Source organism: Urocitellus parryii, chromosome 10, assembly GCF_045843805.1.
Source record: "Urocitellus parryii isolate mUroPar1 chromosome 10, mUroPar1.hap1, whole genome shotgun sequence".
Taxonomy (NCBI): domain Eukaryota; kingdom Metazoa; phylum Chordata; class Mammalia; order Rodentia; family Sciuridae; genus Urocitellus; species Urocitellus parryii.
In genome coordinates, this window is record NC_135540.1 from 142,173,343 (window position 1) to 142,198,868 (window position 25,526).

The 25,526-nt window shown below is 52.9% G+C and overlaps 1 protein-coding gene across 3 annotated transcripts; it reads left to right on the forward strand.

Annotated features, from left to right (window-relative positions):
• Positions 1 to 766: 766 nt before the first annotated feature.
• On the forward strand, positions 767 to 25,056 carry Trmt44 (tRNA methyltransferase 44 homolog). 3 transcript variants are annotated; one of them, XM_026395325.2, is made up of 11 exons: positions 767 to 1,350; positions 3,654 to 3,768; positions 6,100 to 6,319; positions 7,675 to 7,743; positions 8,969 to 9,076; positions 9,539 to 9,610; positions 13,360 to 13,466; positions 15,764 to 15,947; positions 16,942 to 17,362; positions 19,170 to 19,286; positions 23,288 to 25,053. In XM_026395325.2, the coding sequence occupies exons 1-11, from the start codon at positions 798 to 800 to the stop codon at positions 23,515 to 23,517; spliced, it is 2,196 nt and encodes a 731-aa protein (XP_026251110.2). In that variant the 5' UTR covers positions 767 to 797; the 3' UTR covers positions 23,518 to 25,053. The 3 variants fall into 3 exon arrangements, with proteins under 3 accessions (XP_026251110.2, XP_026251111.2, XP_026251112.1); XM_026395327.2 differs by having other exon boundaries at positions 1,269 to 1,350; positions 6,129 to 6,319; positions 23,288 to 25,052; XM_026395326.2 differs by lacking the exon at positions 19,170 to 19,286 and having other exon boundaries at positions 23,288 to 25,056.
• The last annotated feature ends 470 nt before the right edge of the window (positions 25,057 to 25,526 follow it).

Below are 25,526 nucleotides of genomic sequence, written 5' to 3' on the forward strand. Positions count from 1 at the left end.
CCTGTCCCGAGCGATCAGGGAGACACTGATTTGGGAGTTGTCCTAGTGCTCTCCTTACTCGCTGCAAGTGATAACCCTCCCCACCGCAGTCCTCGGGCTGTGCCCACTAGCCCTGCGCTCCGGAGGGCAAAACTGTCCCCACCGCGGTCCTCGGGCTGTGCCCACTGGCCCTGGGCTCCCAAGGGCGAAGACCCTCCCCACCGCAGTCCTCGGCTGTGTCCACTGGCCCAGCGCTCTCGAGGGCGAAGACCCTCCCCACCGCGGTCCTCGGGCTGTGCCCACTGGCCCTGCGCTCCCGAGAACGGCCTCCGCGTGCCGCTCCACGGTGACGCTCACTGGGCGAGCTCACAGTGCACGGTTCTCGGCGGCCCGGGGCTGAGCTCGGACCTGGGGGTGGCCGGCTGTCACTCTCCCAGAGGAAAGCACACCGGGCCGCACGCGGAGCAGGGGGCGCTCCCCCAGAGCGGCGGCCTTGCGCGTTCACACATTCGGGCTCCCGGGCTCCTACTAGCGGTTCCGGGCCGCCGTGCGTGCTCCGTGCCGCCTCCAGAGCCCTCCAGAACCGGCTCCGCTCAGACCGCCCTCGGCATCAGCACCCTGACGGGACGGAAGGACAGCGACCGAGGCGACGCAGCCGTGGACCCCAGAGAGGAGGTCCCTCGGCACTAGTTTCGCCGCCGCCGCGCCCCGACGTCGACGCGCTGCCGTACGTGCGTCAACGTTGCGCGCCGCCGCCAGGTGCGTCATTGCCGCGCGCCGCCTGGGCGCGCCGCCTGGGATCTGGGCGCCGGCGCGCTATGGCGGAGGTGGGCCGGGCGCAGGTGTGCGACCCCGGTGCGCTGCTCCCGGGCGGCTACTGGGCGGCGGTGGCCGTGTGGCTGGAGAAGCCGCAGGTGGTCAACAAGCGGCTGAGCGGCGCCCGCCTGGAGGCCCGCGGGAGAGTCGCCCTGCCCCGGGCCGAAGCCTGCCGTCCCGGGCCGAGCGCTGGCCTCGAGCAGGAGCGGCGGGGACCCCGCCAGGGCTCCGCTGAGGGAGACACCGGGCCGGGATTAGGACCCGAGCGGGGCCCCGCGGCTGGCGGACCTGAGCAGGCCCAGGCCCCGCTGATCGCTGGGGATCCCGGGCCGCCCGTCAGGACTGGACGCGCCTCAGATCTGGGCTCGCTCTGGGGCCGTTTGTCCCGGAGCCTGGCCGACGGCAGCCCGGAGGTGCTGGCCTTCCTCTCCGGCCCCGGGGCCCGCTCGCCGCCCGAGGCCCCGCAGCAGCTCGACCTGGCTCTCAGAACCGTCATCCCGAAAAGAAGCGCTCGTTGCCCGCTCGCGGCTCCCGGCAGAGAGTTGGTTGTGCAAGGTCAGCGCGCAGCTGGTAGTGGAGGAGGAACGCGGCGAGGGCGCAAAGCGTCCCTTGGAAAGGCGCGGCAGGGACCTGCCATGGCAGCCCTCGGCGATTTACTAGTGAAGTTGTAGGTGTTTGCTTGTTTTTGAGGGAGTGTGTAGAAATGCGTCTCCGCAGTCCAGGGGTTGGGAGGTTGGTCCAGGTGGTCAGAGTCCGCGAGGCCCCCGGGAGAAGGTGAGGATGGGCTCGGTCTTGAATGATCAATTAGAAGTTCAGGTAAAGAGAGAAGTTAAAGTTCAGTAAGCAATTTATGCTGACACAGATGAGAAAGAGCATGGTGACTGGACAGAAGGGAACTGACTAGTTTTGAGTGTTTTTCAAATTTCAGACATTTATTTTGACTGTGGCCTTCAGACTTAAACTACTCCCTGCCTCAAACTTTATTCAGCATTTGTGAACTTCCTACTGTTGCTGTAGCAAATTACTATGCATTTAATGGCCAAACCCAGACAAACTGCTTCTTACAGTTCTGTAGGTTAAAATTTCTGGTGGTCTCTGCTGGCTTCTCTGCTCTAGGTTTCATTTACAAGGCCAGAAACTAAGAGCTGACTGACTTGGCTCTTGTCAGGAGGCTCAGGGAGAAAATCCACTTTGCAAAGTCCTTTAGGTTGGCAGAACCCTGTTGTTTATGGTTGTAGAACTGGTGCCCCTGTTTCCTTTCTAGTTGTCATTTCCTAGAGGCCTCTCTGGTTCCTCTGACAGTGCCCTATGCCACTGAGCCTGTAGTGATTTTGAATCTTTGGTTTGCTTGCAATTTCTCCGACTTCTGCCTCCAGCTGGAGAAAGTTCTCTGCTGTTGAGGACTCATGGGATGAGACTGAACCCACCTGGATAACCCGGGATACCCTCCCACTTAAGGCCTGTAGCTTTAGTCACATCTACAAAGCTATTTTTGCCAATAACAATGTGTTCATGAGTATTGGACATGGGTGTGGGTGTGCTATCCTGGGGAGACCCTCTGCCTACCAAAGGCGGCAGTTGCTGTAGGTGCATTCTCCCTCCCCCAGTACTTTCTGCCCTGGTGTCCTTGTGACACTTCTGCATTTCCTCCAGGGGCCTCTCTGACCCAGTCCAGTCTAGAATTCTTCCAGCTTTTATCAGTGGTCATAACAATCTACCTATATAACCTATCCACTAGACTGAGAGGATCAGTGAAACAGCCCACAAAGCCTTTGATCTTGCTGTCTTGCCCTGCCTTCCTTTCTCTTCAGGAGGTGATTGATGCTCCTCCTGTAAGCTTCCTGGTACATTCAGTCCCTTCCAGGAAAGCTCTTCAGAGTATTTATGTCCTCCATAGAATACTGATGGTGTGGCCTTGTATTCTGCTTTGCTATTTATTAGCTGTGTGGCCCCCAGTTAGGTTTTACAGTGTCTCTGTGCCTCAGTTTTTGCATTTGTAAAATGGGGTAATAAAATCTCTTATAGTTGTGGGAGTAGTTAAATGAAATTTTGTATTACAAAGTACTTGGGATTAGTTCCTGGCAGTGTTAAGTGCTTAATAACTGCTGTTTTTGAAAGTGGAGACACTCCCAGCTTTTGTATATTTCTCTGCCCTGCTCTGGGTGAGGTCACGCAGGTCTCAGAGTAACGTGACTAAGGAATCATAGCTATTGGTAGCTGACCAGGGTGACACAGAGGTAGAGAACTGGGCCTGCTGTGGAAGGTGATTTCAGTTGTTCGTGCTTGGTTTGTGAAGTGAGGTGTACGTTCATCTTTAAATTCGATTTTGCTGATTTTTTATATTAAAGGTAAACAAGCAATTTTAGGGATAGAGCTTCATACCAACAAAGCTTATGCTAAATTTCAACACAAACTGGCAAATTGCCTTAAGGTTAACTTAGGAGTAGGTGCTCTGCGTATATTTTAATGAGAAGGTGGTGAATCCAGAGTCCCCGTAACCACGAGGATTCCACACAGTTCAGGGCCCAGAGTTCAGAGGCCTGGAGTGGTGTTCACTGCCCTGAACTGGCGTCTGGGGGGTCACAGTCATCTAGAGCAGTGTTCAGTCCATGTCACCGCACCTTTTCCTCAACTCTTGGCTCCTGCACCGCCACAGATGGCTATTGAGAACGAGTACCATGTGCCTCGTGCTTTCTAAGCTGGGCTTTGACTGTGATAAGACACAGTTGTCCTCCTGGAGTACTGGGAAGGCCTCTGGAGACTAGGATTGTGACACGCTCATCCTCTTCACGCTGCCTTTGAGGTGACATAGGGCTATGCAGTGGTAATCTGTTATTATTGTTGTTTTTTTTTCCCAGATGTCCCCAATGGAACCATAACTTTTTTACCTTTGGAAGAAAATGAAGATGGGCATTTAGAGGTTAAGATGAACAATGTGTATCAGATTCAGCTCAGTCGTAGCAAAGAAGAATGGTAAGAACTGGACAGCTGGCTCATTTCTTTGTTTTGTGGTTTCAATCAATTACTTGTCTGGGCAGCTGGAAGATTCTGGGTCACTGGCAAGCTGAAGTCCTGTCTCTTGTGCAGGATGGCTTCCAGGGTACTTTCCTGTCTTTTTGCTGGTTCTTGTTGGGTTGGCCCTGTGTTTTGGGGTAACAACCTGGCTGGAATCCCTAGTCTCTGTGTCCCACATGGCAGCAGCACTCAGTTTTGACATGAAGGTCATGTCAACTCCAGTCCTGTTGTTACTTTGTTATTTTTACAACTAGATCAGGAGAAGTGGATGATGCTCCCTTTCACAGTGGGTATTCAGAGGTGCTTATTATTAAAGTAGGGCTTAAAAACCCTTGATTCCATGCAGGATTTAGTCCTGTGCAGCAAGTGTGACATTTGGTTGATTCCATTAGTATTAAATGAACAAGGCAAAAGAAGGGTAAACTTCCTCATTACTCTTCCACTGCCGCTTTCCTGAGAGCCATAGCTTATCAGTACTTTCTCGAACACTCCTGAGCTGCCTGGAGAGCTGGGGACAGAGCAGGGTTTAGAGTCAGACAGAGCTGGGCTTCCCCAGCAGTGGAGTCTTCGTGTCTGTCACTCTACCCATGTGGCCCTCACTTCCTCACCTCTGAAGTGGGTCTGATGATTACTGACCTCTGAGGAAGGGCTGGGCCTCAGGTCCATTGCAGGCCAAGTCTAATGGGAGTGCTTAGTCCATTGAGGACACCTGCCCTGAGGTCCCTCCTTATTGGCATTCTCTCTTGGGAACACAGGGAGGCCACTCACCTCTGGCATCAACCTGGCATGTACTCATGCAGGAGCTACTGCTGGTGAGCTTTGAGGCCACACCTGTCCCTTGAGGTTATGGCGAATGCACCCAGCAGGGCCCCTGGCTACAGTAAGCACTGAGGATGAGCCTGCCACATGGAGTCATGCTCGCTGTTCTGAGATAGGCCACTGAGGATTGGCTGGCACCCCTATTTCCTGGTTGGAATTTCCTGAAGTGGCTCCACAGACAGCTGCTGGCATCCCCTTGAGCACTGTTTGCACCGTGGGGCCAGAGGTGACTGCGTTCTAAGTTGAGTGCAGACGAGGCGGTATCTGAGGGCTTCTCGTCATGCTTCCTTTTGGCTGTACTTGTGTACCTGTCATGTGCTTCGTGCCAGGCATGTGAGGTGAGCAAGACTCACAGAGGAGACAAAAGGTATGTTCTCCGTGCTAGGAAGAAAGCCAAAACAGTAAACGTGGCTCTTTTCCCATGACCCTGCATTAAAAATGGCAGTGTTGGGCCACTGGTTTTATGTCAGGCCAGCAGGGAAAGGAACAACTAAGAAGCAGCCTGAGGGAGGGAGGGAGGAAGCCACGTGGACCTCTGGGGACATGGGCAAAGAGCCTCGAGGTCCAGGAAGGGTCCTTCCCAGCCCCTCCCAGATCTGTCCTCCATGGAACACTCATGGTGCTAATTGTCCCTTTGATGCATCATGGTGGCCTGGCTCTCAGAAGACTGCCCATCTGCTCACTCTTATCACTTGGCAACCAGTTAGCAGCCTTTCTTATCCAAAGACCTTGTTTTGTGTGCTCTTAGGGACCCTTGTTGCCTGTCACCTTTGTTTTTGTAGCTTTTTCTCATCTGACCAATAAGCTTTGAGGGAATGGGCCCAGGGTGCTGCCCAGGTTACAGGCCTTGCAGTGTGGTGGTGTCTTCTGAGCCTATCTTTGTCCCCGCCTGCCCCCCTGTGGACTGTGAGCTGTGAGCTGTCATTTCTTTATCCAACATAGAGAGGGCCTCAGTGTATCTGGCCCTGCTAGGAGCAGGACATAGGGCAGTTGTGTCCTTGCTGACAGAGAATACATGAGAGACACATGCAGAGGGACCATGCACATGTCCTTTTCTCTGTGATGGAGTTCTGGCTAGTATTGGGGAGCCAGTATACTCACGTTTGAGTAACACACATGAAAATGCATGAAAACTACAAAGTCAGGAAGCCCGAAGCTGGGGCAGGGCTGGCTCTGCACACAGGAGGAGGGCCGGCAGTTCTGCACGGCCCTCTAGCCCTGGGACTTGAGGAGGACTTCACAGCTGGCAGCAGGAGGAGTTCTTTCTGCTCTTAAGTGTTTTTTTTTTTTTTTTCTCTAGTAGCCAAAACTTTCATGACCACTTTGAGGTCATTTGGCGTCTGGTTTAGTAAAATATTTTATAGTTATACATGTGTGTGTTTCTGCTCTGTTCTTTTGGTGAATAAATACATAATTTAAAATTAGAATTAAAACCAGCCCCACTTACTCATGTTTTTCTTATTTTTAAAGGTTCATATCTGTTTTAATTTTCTGTCCAGAGAGGTGGCATTCGGATGGAGTTATATATCCCAATCCTACCTGGCTTGGAGAAGAACTGCTGGCCAGGTTGGCCAAGTGGTCTGTAGAGAGCAAGAAAAGTGAATTTAAAAGCACCCTCTCTCTCATTTCCATCCTGCGGTACAGCCAGGTTTACCAGGAACTTAAAGAGAAGTACAAAGAAATGGTGAAGGTAATTCTGTGGGACATCTGTGAGCCCCTGTAGATGAGGTGCCATGACCAGACCCTGGAGTAGAGTGGTTCTTCTGCATCTGTCCAGCTGCAGACCCCAAGTCCAGATGTGCCCCCTAGTGTGTGGCGGTTGCTGCGCTCCCGCCTTGAGGGGCGCCCAGCACCCAGGCAAAATGTGTGGTGGAGAGGTTTGCTCTTTTTTCTACATTATATTTTCAAGAGGTCAGAAGGGAATTGTAATTGAAAATGATTGGACATTGAATTAATTACGGGAATTCTTTAGTGTGAAGTTGAAGGTGTTTTAAGGAAACACGAAAAGCTCAAGTATTGAGAACGTACTCCCAGGAAAAACACACGTCGTGGTTTCTTGCCCCACAGTCATCACCATCACTGTCTGCAAGGCACTCGAAAGCCACAGCCTGCACCGTGATGGTCCAGGCACCAAGAGTCTGGAGGGCCTCTGCCTGGGGCTGGGCCCATTCCCTCAAAGAGCCTTGCCTGTGTCCCCAACCTCTTGCCCACTACTCAGTACTTGCAGGAAGGTACTGCTCATGTTTTTACAGCTTTGAAGATTGTTTATATGAGCTGGCTTCCTGGAGGGGTGTCATGTACTCTGATGGGAAGTGGAATCCCAGCGGTGAGCACTGGCCTTTGGGATTCCTCTAGGGCCAGATGCTGATGCGCATCTTGCTGACCTCAGCAGTGAGGCTGTGCCCTTGCCCAGCGTTTGCTTTGCCCCTTCCAGGGGGCCTCAGTGGTGTCTCTGCACATGCCTTAGGGCCCAGGCTCCCTCCCTGCTTTGCAGGGACACTGCCACTGCTGCCACGGGCTAGAGCCTTGGTGTCCAGCTCCTGGCCTGCTTCTTTCCTCTCCCACCACCTGTTTCTTTGTTGTTGTTGTTGTTTTATAATATTTTTTAGTTTTAGATGGACACAATATCTTTATTTTATTTTTATGTTGTGCAGAGAATTGAATGCAGTGCCTCTTGCATGCCAGGCGAGCACGCTACTACTTGAGCCACATCCCCAGCCCCTGTTGTTTTTATCCAGATAAACTGGATCTTGTAGTTGGGCATTTTCCTCTGAGGTCTGACTGCCTCATCTACGCATCTTTTGTGCATTTCTACAGCCCCATCTTGGTCTTGATCACATTGCACCAGACACTTCCTGTTTTGATTTTATCTTAATGGGAGGCTCACAGTAGGAGCACTCAGGTGTGCAGTTGTCCTTTGGAGCTGGTGTGTTTTCCCTTTTATTGCACTACCAGGTCAGTTTGACTTGTGCCTTCGAGGATGTCTTACTGTGAGGTGGTGGGAAATGGAACAACCATTTTCATGTGCTCTTGAAAATCTTTTAGGTGTGGCCTGAAGTAACTGATCCTGAAAAGTTTGTATATGAAGACGTGGCTATTGCTGCGTACCTGCTGGTAAGAAGGTCTGCAGCATGCAGTGTGTGGAGGTTGCCCCTGGGAGGGAGGACGGTCCCCACATCTGTAACTTATGGTGTGCTGGCCGTAGGCTGCTTGCCAGGCTTGTCACGCAGATGAGGGTTTTACTTTGAGTGGTGCTTTTGTGTTAGCATGAAGGGAGCACGCTCTGAAGCCAGCTTCAAGTGCTGGCTGGCACTAGGCTCTCACACACACATGCCTTTCACCTCTGGGCCTGGGCCCCTGTCCCTGGGTCCTTCCTGAGCTTGCTCGCTAGCCAGCTAAATTTGGGCATGCCATTTAACTTAATAGTTTCAATTTTCCTTTTTTTTTTGGCATTAGGGATTGAACCCAGGGGCACTTAACCACTGAGCCATACCCCAGCCCTTTTTTATATTTTATTTAGAGAGAGGGACTTGCTGAGTTGCTTGGGGCCTCGCTAAGTTGCCAGGGCTGGCTTTGAACTCTTGATCCTCCTGCCTCAGCCTCCCAAACCACTGGGATTACAGGCATGCGCTACCACACCTACCTAGTTTTAATTTTCTTATCTATGCAATATTTAGATCATTTTTAGTTTCCCTTTGACTTGTTCTTTTAATTTAGAAATAACAGGTTTACTGATTTTTGAAGTACACAAAACTTAAAGGATGAAGAGAAAGTGTAAAGAAACTTATTTATAAAGCTCATATCAGAAATGACCACTTAAATTCGGCCTTTTTTTTCCCAAATCTGGGGATTGAACCAGGTATTTGCATGTGCTGAGCATATGCTCTACCACTGAGTTACAGCCCCAACCGTGAATGTGACTCCTGGTGAACAAAGAAAGAGCAGCTTCGATGCCCCATGCAGTAAGCGTCAGGCAGCAGCAGTGGACTGCCCTGTGCCATTTGCCTAGAGGCCCAGGGCTTCAAGTGAGGCCTGGGAGTGCAATTTGTAGTTACAGGTGGCATTTGGGTTTTTTGATTATTTTGTGGTCCTAGGATTGAACGCAGGGGTGCTGTACCATTGAGCAACAACCCCAGCCCTTTTCACTTTTTATTTTGAAAGAGGATCTTACTAAGTTTCCCAGGCTGGCCTCACACTTGAAATCCTCTTACTTCAGCCTCTCAAGTAGCTGGGATCACAGGTGTGGCCATGTGTCCTGCCCAGGAGGGATTTGTGTCTGGATTATTCTTCAGCATGTGAACTACAAACTGGCTTTTCTTTGCCGCTTCTGTTTCCTTAGATCCTGTGGGAAGAGGAAAGGGCCCAGAGAGGAGTAACCACCAAACAGTCCTTTGTGGACTTGGGGTGTGGAAACGGTCTCCTGGTCCACATCCTTTGCAGCGAGGGGGTGAGTATGGCTCTGTGGCTTTTGCTAGAGTCTCTTCCTCTTCAGGTTAGGCACAGGGTTCACAGCATCACTTCTGCTGCTGCTTGTCTGGACTCAGAGTCGGCCTGGCTGTTAAAATGGGCTTTTCCAGTGCTTTGCGAGAATGAGTTTGTGTAATCGCTGCAAGCAGGTTGCCTGTGGGACCTGGGAGCTGAGACATGGAGACCACTGGGGGGGTGTCAGCACCCTTCTCCTCCCAGGTAGGGCGTAAGCAGCTTGCCTGGGAGAGCTGGAGCTCGGCCGAGGTGCGAAGAGCAGAGTGCTGGAAGCACAGCCTTGACCAGGAGCTGCTGGCAGGAGTTTAAGCCTCTCTGCCAGGCACGGTTTCTGCCCTGCGTGCTGCACTACCTGCAGACCTTGCATTTTTGTTGCTGGTTTGTTGTGATGTATAAATGTGATCTTTGGTTTCTAAAACTATTTCAGCATCCAGGCAGAGGGATCGATGTCCGAAGAAGGAAAATCTGGGACTTGTATGGACCCCAAACCCAATTAGAGGTACTGATAGCCCATGTGCTTGACTTCAGGCTCATCCCGGTGGCGCCTGTTGAGTGAGAGTGTGTGGCTCAGCCAGCCCTGCACCAGGACCTGAAAGTGGAAAGGAAGGGAGACAGGACACTTGAGATTCCACAGCCCTCTGGTCACATTGAGGAGTGGAAGCTGAGCTCTGGCCATGAGAGGTGCCTCCTCCTGAGCCTGCTGCGTGTGGCATGCGTCTCCTGCAGAGTGTTCCCATGCCACCTTGGGGTGATGTGCCTCCTCTTCTTAGGTGCTTGCAAGGCTGTGGACACTCCAGTGCAGTGAGTGTTCAGGACCCTGTGGGGAGGCTGTGTGTGCTTGGCCCCCACCCTCCAGGGGCTTCATGGGCTCAGCTGCCTGCCCTCTGGCAGGCTTCATGGGCATGGCCTCCATTCCTACCATACTGTGTCTGCTGCTAGGCTGCTGGATTACTAGAAGGCCTTTGTCCATGGAGTCAAAGGCATGACTATGACAGGTCAGAGTCCCATCTACTGGAGGGCAGAATGTTGATTTGAGAAATGAAAACAGTTTTTTATTGTTCCTTGGAGAGTGGAGAGGAGAATGTGAGCCCCATGTGCTCTCCAGCCGAGTCCCTTCCTTTATCTCCCAACCCCCACATGACCCACATTGCCATTGAAACAGGCAGCAGATATTATTATTTCTCCCATAAATAGAAAGTAAAGCCTGGTGCAGTGGCACACGCCTGTAATCCCAGTGGCTCAGGGCCTGAAGCAGGAGGATCACGAGTTCAAAGCCAGTCCCGGCAACGACAAGGTGCTAAGCAACTCAGTGAGACCCTGTCTCTAAATAAAGTACAAAATAGGGCTGGGGTGTGGCTTAGTGGTCAAATGCTTCAGGGTTAATCCCCAGTCTCCCCCCCCCCAAAAAAAAAAAAAAAAGTAAAGGTAAGAAAGTAAAAGTCTTCAGGACACTTTTAATGTTTTCTGTTGCCTTTTAAAGCGGAGAATAATATTGCTAAAAAGGAGAGAGCACTGGAGGAGGGGAGTTTGCTTCAGCTGCCCTGTGTCCTTATTGCTTTTATTCTAAATTTATTCTTTGCTTGTTCTAGAGGGATTTATAATTGCTTATATACGTTTATGTGTTATAGTAAGTTAAAAAATACTTGTAAAACCTCAGGCTTGAAGACCTTTGGTCAGCTGGCCATGTGCTGGGGAAGGCTCTGTGGATGTGTGTGCAGACGCTGATTGTTTTTTTTTTTTTTTTTTTTGAGAGAATTTTTAATATTTATTTTTTATGGGCTGGGGATGTGGCTCAAGCGGTAGCGCGCTCTCCTGGCATGCGTGCGGCCCGGGTTCGATCCTCAGCACCACATACAAAGATGTTGTGTCCGCCGAAAACTAAAAAATAAACATTAAAATTCTCTCTCTCTCTCTCTCTCTCTTAAAAAAAAAAAAATTTATTTTTTATTTCTCGGCGGACACAACATCTTTGTTGGTATGTGGTGCTGAGGATCGAACCCGGGCCGCATGCATGCCAGGCGAGCGCACTGCCACTTGAGCCACATCCCCAGCCCACTGATTGTTATATACCTAGCAAAACTGGCCCCCTGATTTGGACTGTGAGGTTGATGATCAAAACAAAAGGAATAAAGTTGAGTGAGCTGAGGTGGCCAGGCCAGTAATCCTAGAGACTAGGAGGTGGATGAGAAGTTCAAGGCCAGCCTCAGCAACTTGGGGCCCTAGCACTTAGCGTGACCCTGTCTCAAAGCAAAAATACACAGGGTTGGGATGTGCTCAGTGGTAAAGCACCCCTGGGCTCAATAATAGCAGCAACAACAAAAGAGAAATAGCTGACTTTAAATTCCAGTGTCCTGAGGCCTCCCTTTCTTTGGGTAAGAAGTTCAAACAGTCAGGACCTCAGGGAAGGGCTGGCTGGTGTGGGTGCTCTGGAGAATGGGTACGAGGTGGGGCTGGGCTCAGCTCAGTGGAGAGCCCTTGCGTAGCTTGTGTGAGGCCCTGGCTTCCATTCTCAGCACAACATATAAGTAAATGAATAAAATAAAGGTCCATCAACAACTAAAAAAAATTTTAAAAGAAGAACTTATGTTCAAAAAAAAAGAGTGGGTAGGAGGTTCTCATCATTCCTCGGAGGCTCCCCAGCAGCCTGCCTCTGGCTCTTTTGGGGAGACCCTGCCTGGAGAGTTCTGGTTCTGATCTGTTTTTCTTTTTGCCCCTAAAGCTTTGTCTCTGGTCTGGAGGCGCTGACTGGTGTTCCAAGGTGGGGGTAGAAGCCCACTGAGTTCCAGTCACAAGTTTTGTCCTCAGAACTGTGGTTTCACAAGAGTGGCTTTGTTCGATAATACAAAGTGTTTATAGATTTCCCGGTAAAGTGTTTCCTCCTGATACAGCTGAGTGATTTCCGTGGAGGGCCAGTCTAGAACTTCAAAGGTCAAGTATGTCAGACCACCTCTTGTCCTTCAAAAACCTCTTTTGCTTTAAAACAAAACACCTGTTGGTAATGTTTGCATTGTGATGGTTGCAAACTGACTTAATTTTGTGAAACTATGTATGAAGTAGGAAAGTTGCAGTTTGCTGTATTTCCAATGCCAGTGAAGGCTTTTCATAAAGTAGACAGGACGGATTTGTTTCCACGGCACTGTGGCCAGAGGCTCGGGGGCAGTTATGGCAGTCACAGGTGTACAGGAGGGCTCAATTAATTCAAGCCACATGAAGAGCCAGACGGGCAGACTCAAACCTAGGTTGGGAGGGAATAAAAGAATCATATCTCCAAAGACTTGTTTCACCTGCTTGTAGGTTAGGCACTTACTGTAGGTCCAGCAGTACCATTTTCATTTTTTCAACATCTGTGTAAATAAAAGCACATGTTAAGGACCAGAAAGACTATAGGATTTCATCTCTACTCTTGTATACTTCATGTCTGCAAAAGGCCCTGCTCGGGTGGCTTTGTTGTGAGGCGTGCCCTTGAGTGGTGAGTGGTGAGCGGTGAGTGGTCACATACCTTCCCATGTGTTCTGACTGCGGATGACACTTTTGCCCCTTCCCTGGGCGTCATGCTGCACCTACAGAAGGAAGGCCGTTGTGGTGGCTGCTGGCCCATCTTCCCCCGCTGTGGTGTGGAGGTTTGTGGGAATGTTGCTGTCAGTAACTGGTGATGGCCGCCAGCCTCAGGAGCATGTGAGGTGTTGTCTGGCAGGGGCTGGGTCGGGAGGCTTACTTGCTGTCCGAGGGTTCATGGAAGGCAACTGGAGCAGCAGCACAGAATCGAGACTATGTGTGTGTGTGACTTCGCTTGTGCTTTGCTTTTGTGAAGCTGGCTTCCCTCCGTGGGAGGCTCTGGGTGGTGTAGCGATGGTGCCTTGTCCTAGCCTCAGGCCTGGCTGCTCTCCCTGGCCCATCTTCCTTCTTCCTGCTGCCAGAGGGAGACAGTTCCTGTGTCCCATCTCTCCTGTAGCTACTTCTTGGGTTCGTATAAAGCCATCTTCTTAATTATCAGGAGATCAGCACTCGGAAAAGGGCTAGTCATGTCCCCAGGGATGACCCTAACAGTTGCCAGTGATTTGTGTCCTTGAGGGCTGGCATGGGCAGGGTCGTCACCTTGCTCCTGGTGACTGAGGTGCAGCGAGGCCAAAAAGGGCATGCCCCACGTGGGCTGTGGCCCTGTGGTGTGGCTCCACTGCCTCCGTCCTGCTGCCTTGGTGGCTCCACGTGGACTCGACATTTTCTCCTGTTTTTGTGCTGTTCTTTAAGGAAGGCGTGATCACCCCGAGTGATGAGACCCTTTTCCCTGGTGTTGATTGGCTGATTGGTAACCATTCCGATGAGCTCACACCCTGGATTCCTGTCATAGCAGCCAGGTGAGTCGACACTCTTACTGTGCGATATCTATGTCCAGTGTTGAAAGATGGGTCCTCTTTGAAAGTTGCTCTCAGATAACAAAGGCAGACTGTCATTAGGTGACCTTTTGCAGCCATGATGTCTTCCAGGTGGAGCTCTCTGCCTCTGCGTCTGTGAGACATGGGTTGCCCTTAGAGCCTCCGTGAGGTGGGGGGCTGCTCCTGGAGGCTCTGCGACAGGTCTCCTTTGCCCAGGGTTCTTTTGAACTGTCTGAACTTGCAGTTCCAGGGTCAGGTCTGCACCCAGTCTTTATGGTGTCTTCCTCTGAGTTTCTTACTCCTAGCTAAGGACTCCAAGTGCTTAATCTCAAAGTATTCTGAATGTTTGGATCACAATGATAAGAATAACTATGGTGGGAAATTATACTTTGCTCAAGTAATTAGATTCACATTGTATTGAAAAGATGCATTGCGCTGCTTTGTTTTTAAATGTTCACTTGGTAAAACACTTGGGGTCACTCCAGGTGAACTGGGCTGCACAAAATAACCACACAAGAGACAGAGATACCTTTTTCTTTGCGTCCTGTGACGGCTCCTCTGACCTTAAGGGTCTGTGGGGAGAGAGAGAGCGAGCGCGTGCGCACGAGCACTCCAGCATCGTGGGCAAGCACGCTGAAACCTTTTATTGGGGAGAAGCCATTGAAATGAGGCAAGGGGTCAGGCTTCAAGATGTCTGCTATCAGCAGGTTGACTGACATCTAGGAAGGCCACACCCAAAGGCAGAGTAAGAGAAGGGGACACACAAAGGGAATTTCCATGGAACATTCTATCCCAAACAGGGCAAGGGGTAGGATTACAAAAGAACAGTTGAGTGTACTCAACCCCAGGGTGTGCCTACTCAGAAGACTGGCCTTGCTATCCGAGTGGGGTAAAAGACCGAGTCATGAGTCACTGGCATTACTATGCCAGACTACAGTGATCTTTCAGATCTCCATGGTGCATCAGGACTGGAAGGCATGGTAATGTTACCGCTGTTGACCGTGACGAGTCCTTGCTTCCCAAATGTTGAAGTATAACACCCAAGAAGCACACCGAGGAAGGTCAGAGTGGAAAGTAGAAGTTTATTAAAGGACAGCAGAAAAGAAGCACTGTTATCTCCCCTTTATATAGCTAAGGTCTTCTTGCATTCCTGTCACATTCCTGTCCTTTGTTCTGTCAGGGATGGGGCACAGGTGGGCCAAAGGAGTAATCTGGGCAGGAAGGACTTTTGGGTTAGCATCTCCAGGTTTGCTGGGAGCTGTTTCATTAACATTTCTTTGGGATGGGTCTGGGCCTTGGGGATATTAACATTCCAAGAGTTGTTCTGCTTTTCCCGGAATTCATTTTCAACATGGCCTCCATTTTGGATCTTACTTGGTATTAGACCCGATTTACCTAACTACACTGACTACCTGTCTTTAAATCTGGCTTCAGTAACTCAATATGGCTCCCCACAACTTGGGAAAGACTAATTCATTCTTTAATATAAAACATGTTGCTGTGCTGGGTGAGGTAGTGTAAGAGGGGTCCGGCGGAGCGTCGGAGGGAGAGACCACACAAGAGACTTACTCCATGCAATTGGCAAAAGGGGATTTATTGGGGATCCATTCCAGCGCGCTGGGACTCTGTGCCCACTCAAGAAGGGAGCGCAGCTCAGAGCCCCGAGCAGAGATTCAAACAGAGCTTAAGTACACTTTTTGGGGAGGGCGGTGAGCTTTGCATACATCAGAACAAATCATCATGAGGCGCGGGGAAATTGAACAACAACTCTGAGATGTGATTGGCACAATCATTGGCGGGAACTGGCCGGGCGGCGGTGATTGGTCATTTGTAAGCGGGTTACACATTCAAACTGATTGGTTCGGGCCCTGTGAGGAACTGCACAGGGCCCTAGGCTAAACGGCCAGTAGGGTGTTGTTTTAACTATCTCAGGAATCTGGGTGTAACAGAGGAACTTAATAATACCTAATCTTTTACATTCAAGCTTTCCAGCTTAGAAACTTTACCCTTTCATTAGCACACACCTGTGATCCCAGCTCAGGAGGCTGAGGCAGGAGGATCACAATTCAAGGCCAGCTTTGGCAACTCAGTGAGACCCTGTCTGAAAATAGAAAGGGTTGGGGGTGTAGGTCAGTGATAGGGCACTCCTGGATTCAATCCTCAGTTCTACCAAAAAAAAAAAAAAAAACATTTGCCAGGAACAATCTTGGCTGTTCTGCCCCTGTGTGGCCCACATGTGGCTCTCTGCTGAGGCTCAGGTCTCTTGTGGCTGTCTGCAGGTCCTCCTATGCCTGCCGGTTTCTTGTCCTGCCCTGCTGCTTCTTTGACTTCACGGGGAAGTTCTGCCGCAGGCAGAGCAGGAAGACGCAGTACCGGGAGTACTTGGACTTTGTTCAGGAAGTGGGGCTCTCCTGTGGCTTCCACATGGAAGAAGACTGCCTCAGGATTCCATCCACCAAGAGAGTAGGTGTGCTGTGGTCCTGGGGATGTGCTGGTATCCACGTACGTGGGCAGCTGGGTCCCTGCAGTCACCCTCAGAGCTGCTTTGCAGATGTCCTTTAGCTATTGCCCCTCGTGTCTCTGTTTGGGCAAGTCTGACTTTAGAGGTTGGGTTGGTTGATGGAATCGGCTAGAGTTCAGGCCCCTGGTGAGTCACAGGTCCCACTGTCCTGCTGTTTGCATCTGCGGTCCAGTTACTTGTCAGACCTGGGTGTTCTCAGAGCTGAATGCATGCCAGGTGCAGCCCTGCTCCCAGCAGAGAAGCTGCGGTCCCACCACAGGTGCACGCTGGGGTAGCAGGGGAGGCTCGGTGTCACTGGATTGGCTTCTCACATCCCCTGCGACCTGCCTCTGCTTGGTGCCTGGAAAAGATGTCCATGACCACCACCCTGAGGCCTATCCTTCATTCAGTTTCTCAGGAGGAAGGAAGCTAGGGTGTACTGAGCACCCGCACTGCACCGAGCCCTCTCCAGGGCCTGTGTGTCCTTGCTGTGGCAGGGTTGACACAAGTGCCTTCTTTCCCTGTCCCCTTGGGAGCTCTGCAGAGTGAATCCCTTGTCTGCTCATGGGGTGGATGTGGTCATCCACTGAGGGTGGGCCCAAGTGACGTGTCTGGAACGGGGTGTGCTACGAAGCCGCTTTTTTGGCCTTTGCATACCTCTGAAGCTCTGAGTCATGAGATTTTCATGGGCTTTTATTGTTAGTTTTTTTAGATCATGTGCATTAATGTTAGTTTTGAAAATAAGGATATTGGGGCTGGCAACATAGCCCCATGGTAGAGTGCTTGCCTAATATGCATGAGGTTCAGCACCGCCAGAAAAATTTTCAAAAACGGGTTCATCACAGATGACTTAAATTCTTGTGTGGTTTGTATTCCAGAATAAGGGAGTTCCATAGGTAGAGAAGTGCTGGAGTATGTGAGCCCGCCAAAATGCTTACGTTGCTCTTTTAAATGCAGGTGTGTCTCATTGGAAAATCCAGAACGTACCCACCCTCTGAAGAAGTTTGGATGGATGAGCAGAGGACTCGGTATATTCGCAGCAGGCAGGGCTGTCCCCGGAGCCTGCCTGGTGGGAAGCCTTCTCCTGCTGCACCCCAGGTGGCTGCCAACGGAGGTGCCCACAGAGCCTTGGGTGCAGAAGCCAAGGGTGTATCTGAGGCCTGCACTGCTGCCCATGGAGCGGGGACCCCGGCTGTGGAGCTCTGGCTGCCTGGATTCCACCCTAGGGAAAAGGCCGAGCCTGTGAGGAACTGCGCTTCCCTCCCTCAAGATTTTATTGATCAAGTGGTTTTGCAAGTGGCAAATTTGTTGTTAGGTGGAAAGAAGTTACACACAGGAAGTTCCCAGGAAGGAGTTCTGAAGACCTGGAATGGAGGAGGTAGGCCATCCACACCAGGGGCTGCCGCACTCCTGCTGGCTCACCAGCGTCAATTGTGGGTCTTTGTAGTTAAATGCACTCCAGAAGCTGGGGCTGCTTACTCCCAACCATAGAAATGATACAGCTAGAAAGCAGGGCACTGAATGCCAGGAAATAGCACTGTTCCCTTGAATGTGCAGCTAGAATTTGGAAATGTTAAGATTTGCTAATTCTGGAAATCCTCAAAAGAATCCATAGTGATCAAAGCAGTTGTATCTGATTGTTTCATTGTCTGAGATTAGTGGCATTTGAGAGAGGTGGGCCAAAATATGATCTGCTATTGTATTATTGATTTATTTTTATTTATTTATTTTTATGCCAGGGATTGAACCCTGGGCTGCCTACTGCTGAGCCACAACTCATCCCTTTTTATTTTTTATATTGAGACAGGGTCTTGCTAAATTCTTTAGGGCATTGTTAAGTTGCCCAGGCCGATCTTGAACTTGGAATCATCTGGCCTCAGCCTCCCAAGTTGCTGGGATTACAGGGGTGCAGCACTGCACCCAGCTGCTATTATATTTATAACGATGGTTCTCCTGCTAAAACTTCCTGGGTCTCAATAAGGAGGTGGGCTCCTTCCCTGCAGGGACACTGGCTGGCCACCAGGGGGCAGTGTGGGCTGTCTGCTGGGGTTGGTGTTGCAGACCTACTTTTCTGGAGTTTTAGGAAGCTGGAGAACAGCAAGGAGCCCTTTCCCTGAACAGCATGGGACTGGTCCTGCTCAGGTGGAGGCAGTGGCTCCTTCCTTGGCCAAGTGCCCTCTCACCTGCTGCCCTCTCCTGTGCATGATGTGGCAAGACCACAAGCTTGTTCTCCAGAAAGTGTCCAACAGGACAGCCTAGTCAGCAGAGCCCTGCAGGGCCCTAGGAGCCACTGTTGGACAAGGGTGGTTCTGGTCAGGTGGCTGATCTGGCAGCATAACTACAGACCAGCCCCCAGGTTACAGGGCCTTGGGTAGTCCACTAAGTAGGCACAGCCAGGGGTGGAGGCGGCAGGCTAGCTGGGTACAGGACGGGAACCCGGATGCTGAAGTGGGTCTAAAAGTGGTGAACAAAGAAAAATCACTCCAGACTTAGGGCCAACTGGTGGTAGGCCCCAGTCCTGCCTGCTGTGGAAACCCTGAGGCCAGGTGCTAGCACCCTAGAATGGTATTTGCAGGTCCGAGGCTAGCTGGAGGCCCTTAGTTTCTCCTGGGTGAGAGAAGCTGCTTCCCTGGGGATGGAGGTACACCCTGGATCAGTTGGCCCACAGGTGGCTTCCGGCGCCCTTGGTTCTTGCAGTTCCTGCCTGCGGTGCTGCTTCTTACCTCACACCCAGCTCTCCGTGCCGCATCTGGCCTATCTGGAGCCTGTGCCTCTGGGGCCCGGCTGGTGGCTGTGGCTGGAGCAGCCTAGGAAGGCTTGGACAGCAGGCTTGCCCCTTGCCCTGCCTCCCTGGCTTCAGATGCTGTGGGTACCAGGGAGGAGAGGGACCTAGGCCACCACTAGACTCTGGCAGTATCCTTCGACGCTCAGCCTGCACAGGACAGTGGGATCCTGGTCCTGCACAGTGTTACGCTGTCTGTGCAGCTCGGATGGCAGAGCCACTGCTCCTGTAGTTCCCATTGTTGTGAGGTCTGGGTTCCATTGAACCCAATGTACAGGCCGGCTACTGGAGCTCTGAGGAATTTGAATTTGCAGGAGGGGATTGAACCAGGACCCAGCCACATCTGCCTGGTTCCCGTTTGTAATGTCTCGTTGTTGTTTGGGGAAACCCCACGTCTCAACAGAGAGCCTGTCCTTGATGGAAGTGGCCAGGGAGCTGGACAGGGAGACGCTGCAAAGGCTGAAGCGCGAGTGTGGAGGCCTGCAGACACTGCTCAGGAACAGTCACCAGGTGTTCGAAGGTGAGGGCCAGCCTGGGAGGGAGTACGGGCTGTGGGCTGCCCTTCCTGGGCCCCGCATGTCCCACACAGGTCTCGGCTTTGCTCTCCCCTTCCTTCTTCTTCATCTTGAGGGAATCACATCATCTTGGGAGAAGTGAACACTTTCAGAAGACCCTGGGGAGGGTGCAAATTCCTTGTGCCCACCGGGTCACTTAGGACCCTCCTTCCTTGTGTGGGACTGTGACCATCTCTCCCTCTTGGGTTCCCTTGCCTCTAGCCAGCTTGGCCTGCCCTAGCCTATGCCCTTGTCCATCCAGGATGTACTCACCGACTGCTTTCATTCCACCTGTTGCTCGGGCATAGCAGGTAACCCTTGGGAAGGCCTGCTGGCTGGATCTCATGCCACACTGGAGCATTCCCAGGTGGTGGTTACCGTCTGCTTTGTCTTTGGCCACCTGCACACTAGAAGCTTCCAGAGCACACATTCCTGTGAGAGCCGCAGTGTGCAGGGAGATCAGCCTGGGCCTGGCTGGCCCTCAGGAAGGCCTGACTTAGGAGGCCACACTGAGCTGGGCTAGAAGGAGAAGAGCACTCAGGGAGTTGGGAGGACAGAGATGAGTATTGGGGGCAGAGGGAGCAGTGTGTGCAAGGGCCTGGGGCGCAGCTGCTGTGGCCAGAGAAGAACTAGGTCTGTGCCTGGCACACAGCGATGGTGCCCGCATGAGGACCCCCTCCCCAGCAGTCACTGCTGTTGCCCTGAGGATCCTGTGCAGCGCTGCCTTCAGCCCTCACGCAGCCTGGCTCCACCGTTACCGAGGGGGCAGTCATGACCTGTGCTGCGCTGCATGGCTAAGCAGTGGGTGGGAGGAGCTAAGTGGTTAGCTTGATGCTGTTTCTGTGTGACGCCCTGACGCCCTCCTGAAGGCTGGGTGGGCTGGGGCCCCCATCTTATTATTCTGTGTGGACCCTAAGACCCAGGATAGGTGGTCAGAAGCAGCTCAGGGTTGGGTGGTGGAGAGGACCTTGCAGGGATACACGGGTGGTGGAGGTGCTGTTTGTACCTGAGCCAGCAGACCCCGGGCCTCCTGAGGGTGGCGTGCTGCCAGCTCCTCCACCCTTTACTCTGTGCATGCATGTACTGAGCCCTGTCCCCTGCTTATGCAGGAACGTAGGTGTGCATGCACTGCCCTATGTGTGCACAGGAGCCTGGTCGTGCACATTACCCGTGGGTGAGAGGGGCCACGCCCACTTGCACACCCACAGCCCTGGGTGGCCTGGCTGCTCGGGTGGCTGACTTCCCATGAGGTGGTGTGCTGTTGGGATGGGGCCACCTACAAATGCCCTGGAGCCCTGTGTCGGGGTGGGTATAGGAGAGGGGACCCCAGGTCCCTGGGCAGCTCAGCTGGGCAGCTGTGCCTGGAGCTGCTCTTCCTTCCCCAAAGCTTTGACCAATTCAAACCCTCTTGGAGCGGGAGGCCTGCTCTTTGTTTTTCTGCACATTTTCTTTGACTTCCTGATGAGCACCTCTTCTCATTATAAATATTATAAAGTTGCTTTTCTGTTCAGGTCAGGGTTGGGGGCAAAATTATTTTTGGAATCACTTCTGAGTAGGCGGTGCCAAATAAACATTCTCTTCCAGTCATGCAAAAAATATGCACCGAAGCTGGGTCTTATCTCTCTTTGAGGTTTTGTTTTGTTTTTCAGACTAACGTGGCTGGTCTGGAGAAGGGCTTGTGAGAGTGGGAAGGGAATGCTCTTTCACGTGACTTGGGTCAGCTAGTGCCAGCACCCCTGTGTGGCGTCGTGCTGGGCTACAGCATGGCCGACACTGCTGGAGCCCCGCTGATCATGCATCCGCTCCTGCCCAACCTGCCAAAGCCTGCATGGAGCATAGGTAGTTGTGCCAGCAGGCAGCCTCTGATGGGCACGTGCCATCTGACTGGTGCTGGGGTGCAGTGGCCTCCCCCTCTGACCTGCACTCGGGTGCAGAGAGCCTCCCCCTCTCAAGCAGAGGGAGGAGGAACTTGCCCAAGGGCTCCTGGCTGGTGGAGCGCCCGGTGTGGGCGCTCCTGGGGCTTGCTTCCTTCTCTACAGGCTGCTCAGCGCCCTGGGTTGAGGGAGTGCCAGTGTCTGGGCAGGGGAGGAGGCAGCAGTTCCAGGCTGCCTGCAGTCCAGGAACGCCCACGGAGAGAGGAGGAGTGTGGTCAGGGACAGTGTGAGCAGGCTAGCTGGAGCGGATTTTGTTCTGTGATTCTGTTTTAAAATTAGGAACACATTTCTGTAGGAGGAGCACTGTTGGTGGTCTGACTTGGGGCTGGCTGGAGTGTGTGCCTCTGGAGGGCCGCCCTTCTGGTCCTCGCATTCGTCTGCCCAGAATGGGAGCTCAGGTATCAGGAGGGGCTGGCAGCAAGCCGTGCTCTGACCTGGGGGTAGACCAGGAGCCATCCTTTGCCCCCTCTGGGGTCCCTCTGTCATTGATGCCCACTGCTGGGCCTTAGGTGTCCTGGCTGGGTCTGTTTTTCCCTGACCTACAGGGTCGTTCCATAATCCAGAGTAGTGGGCCTTAGTTCACAGAGCTGTCCCGGAAGGGACTGCTGTGAGGAGCCTGCCTGTGGGGAGAGTCCAGGATGGCATGGGTGGGGGGCTTCAGGCTGGACCAGAGACTCCTTGGTGTATGGAGTCATATGCCCCATGGGGAGTCTGGCGGATGCTCCTGTCTGCACCAGGGCTCCTCCCAGGCATACTTCAGGGGGTTCCCAGTGACTGTGTCATGCCCTGTGCCTCTCCAGAAGGTGCTACTGTGGGAAGGTCAGTGTCCTAAAGCTGCCCTGGCCCGAGATCGGGTTGCACACAGGGTCACGCAGCCTTAGGGCTTGAGCATCCCTGAAGACAAACCCCTCTTAGGCCCATCCATGCAACGAGGCGCCTCTGTTGATCTCATTTCTCTGGTTTCAGAGGAGAATGTCCACCAAGGGTCACTTGAGGGCAGCCAGGTGGGCTGGCCCTGCAGAACATGGGGTGCTGTGGAGGCTGGCTGGGGCTGTACATGCTCTTCAGCTTCTGGAAGTGGGTGGCCAGATTGCTCAGTAGGAGCCCTGTTTCTCTCAGCCTTCCTGTCTGGGTGGGTTTATAGTTTCCAGTGAAAACCAGGAAGGGTTTGGTTCCCTTGGCTGCGTTCACATGGAGCTGGTGGCTTCTTGGAATGAAGTGGCCAAGGAGAAGCCCAGGGGGAGCCTAAGCCTGACCTGGGAGGCCTGTTCCTTAGCCCTGCTTGCCCATCAGCTCCAAGCAGGCTCTAGTGGCCTGCAGCTGCCCTGCCTGGTCACACCCAGCCCCCCAGCTCTGAGTCAGTCCTGGCCATCCTGGATCCCTCTGCTACAGGCCTGGGCCTCCAGGCAGGCATCTGCATCAGTGTGCTTGGGAGGCTCAGCTGCCCTCATCTCCATGTGTCCAGGCCTGCAGCCCCCATCACCACCGTGGGCATCTGGAAGGGCTCTGGTTGTGGCTCTGTGTGACCCCAGTGTGGGGCAGATGATAGAAGGGCTTGCACACAGCCCCCACCTCAGGCTGCCCAGAGGGGACCCTCCCCTCCTGCCTCACCTGTCTTCTGCTGGTGTGCTGAAGTGTCCTTGAAGGCCAGCCCCCAGCCCAGATGCCTCCAAGTGTTTCCCATCAGGTGTGCAGGCCCATCTGGAACGGGATAGCAGGCAATGCTGTCCCCCTGAGGCTCCCTCTTTCCTCACTGGCTGGTTCTGGATCAGTCCCGGGGCTCGCCGCCACCCTCTACACCTCTCCTGCTCACCAAGGCCTTCCTGGCCGTCTCCCGCTTGTTAACCCACTGTGCACCCAGGTTCCCAACACTGGGGCACTGCTCCTCCCTCCACCAGGGGAGAACCTTGGTGCAGTCTTCTGCACCTCTGACCCCGCACCCTGCACCAGTGCCACCCACCCAGCGGATGTCAACAGACCCACGAGTGAGTGGGCTTTTGGTCAACGTCTCAGCTGTGTCTCCTGCTCCTCAGTGCTGAACGGGCGTGTCCACCTTCGTGACTGGAGACAGGAGCTGCAGAAGGAGAAACCACCTGAAGCCAAGCGGAGTCTGTCCTCTGAGGCCTTCAAGACTCGCATCTGTTGGTTCTTCACCCATCATCCCGATGGCTGCGTGCTGCCTTCTGCCTGCTGCCCATTTGCCCACGGGCCTGGGGAGCTGAGGCCACCCCAGGCCTCTAAGAAGAAAAGACAGGCCCCCTAACGGTCCCTGTACTGTGCCAGCGGCCTCTCCTGACTCTCTGTAGACGTCATGGTGGTCAAGCATCTCACACAGAGACCAGAGGAGCAGGGGACTCGGGACGCCCCAGCCGAGACTGGGTTTATTTTCAACACAGCCACTTCCAAATGCACCCAGCCTTGTGACGTCAGACAATGCAGATTCTCAGCAGGTCTCCTCAAGGGGCCAGCTGGGGCATCCTCTCAGATCCTTCTTGGGCAACTGCTGATCAGCAGGAGCTGCCACACCAGCCTCTTCCCCAGGGGCGGCTGGCACTCTGCAGGCACACTGCTGGTTCAGTCCTCTGGTTTCTGCGTTGAAAGGCCTCAGGCCTCTGTGGTGTGAATTCCCAGAGCCAAGCAGCGGGCACAGCCCTCACCTGACTGCACCAGGTGGCCGCGAGATCAGAAGGGGTTCCTGTGCAAGGCTCAGAATGTTATCTGTGCCTTCCTGTCCTCCATGGGCCCTCCACAGGAGTGTTGACAGTTCTTCTGATTGCTTCCACGTAAACAGTCCCTATGTGTTTACCCTTACAATTATTTCCACAATTTGCATAAAAGATCTCATCACACACTGGTCTAATTACTTTCCCACAGTGTGTCCTGGGGACTTGCAGTGAGGATGTGTTGCTCATGGTCTCCAGTAGCGGTGTGGCTCTGGGTGAGGGTGCTCTGGGCTCTATTCTTTTTTTTTTTTTAAGAGAGAGAGAATGAGAGAGAATTTTAATATTTATTTTTTAGTTTTCAGCAGACACAACATCTTTGTTTGTTTGTGGTGCTGAGGATCCAACCCGGGCTGCACGCATGCCGGGCGAGCACGCTACTGCTTGAGCCACATCCCCAGCCCTGGGCTCTATTCTTGAGTAAGAGAACTCACAGGGAAGGTGGCTGTGGGCACTGCAGCACTCTAGGGCGGGATGGCCCCGAAGGCCTACTTCCAGGAGGCCCTGGGTCTCAGTCCTGTGTGGCAGGTGTCGCCCACCCCACAGCCCCTGCTTCCTGAAGCCCATGGCTCGGCAGTGCTGGGAGGAAGCTGGTGGCTTACAGTACACCCGTCTGTGCCAGGCATGGCTTAGGCCTGGGCTGGTGAGGTGCCCGTGACCTGGTGCCATGGGAGCAATCCAAAATCCAGAGCCGTGTCGAGGGGCTGGGGCTCAGCAGTAGAGTACTTCCTCTCACTGTGAGGCACTGGGTTTGATCCTCAACACTGCGTTAAAATATTAAATAAAGATTGTGTCCACCTATAACTACAAAATATATTTTTTTAAAGTATGAAAAAATACTGTGACCAGAGTCACACAGCTGCTAGGGCTGGGGTCATTGTGTTGGGGCTCCTTCCTGGGAGGCACTGGACAGAGGGCATGCTGTGTGACGGGTGGACTGTTTGCCTCTCGCTCTGCCTGGGCACTGTGCTGGGTCCCCTCTGTGGCAGGTGGAGCACATTTTCAGAGTGAATCTGGTTGATAAAGTGACACAGTTTGATGCCAGTATAGCCCGATGATATTTAGTTGATGTATGATGGGGTCCCTTGAGTTACACTGTTTGGACATCTCTCCCCTGTGGCCAGGGTCAAGGGCAGGCCGCAGCAGCTCCAGCTGTCCTGCAACCTTGCTCTCATGCCACCTTGGCCCTGCAGTGGCCAAGACCATTTGACTGCCAGGAAGAGCTATGATGAAAGGTAGGACAGGGACCTGGGGCCCAGCTGCCCTGTGCAGGAGCTCTGTTGTGCGGTTCTGAGTAGAGCTGGGCAGTCAGCCTAGGAAGCGGAGGGCCCTGAGGGGAAGGCAGTCGCCAGAGAGTGGGCGGCCTATATAGGGCACAGGGCAGGCCTCCAGAGCTCCCCCGGGACAGAATGCAGGAGCCAGTTAATTTCTACTCCTTGGGTAGTTAGGAGACCATGATTCTTTATCAAAAGAGGCCTGAAGGTGCCTTCCCTGTTGTTCTGATTGATGGGGGGGGGGGGTCACCCCTCTGGGGTTTTCTGTCCTTCCCAGT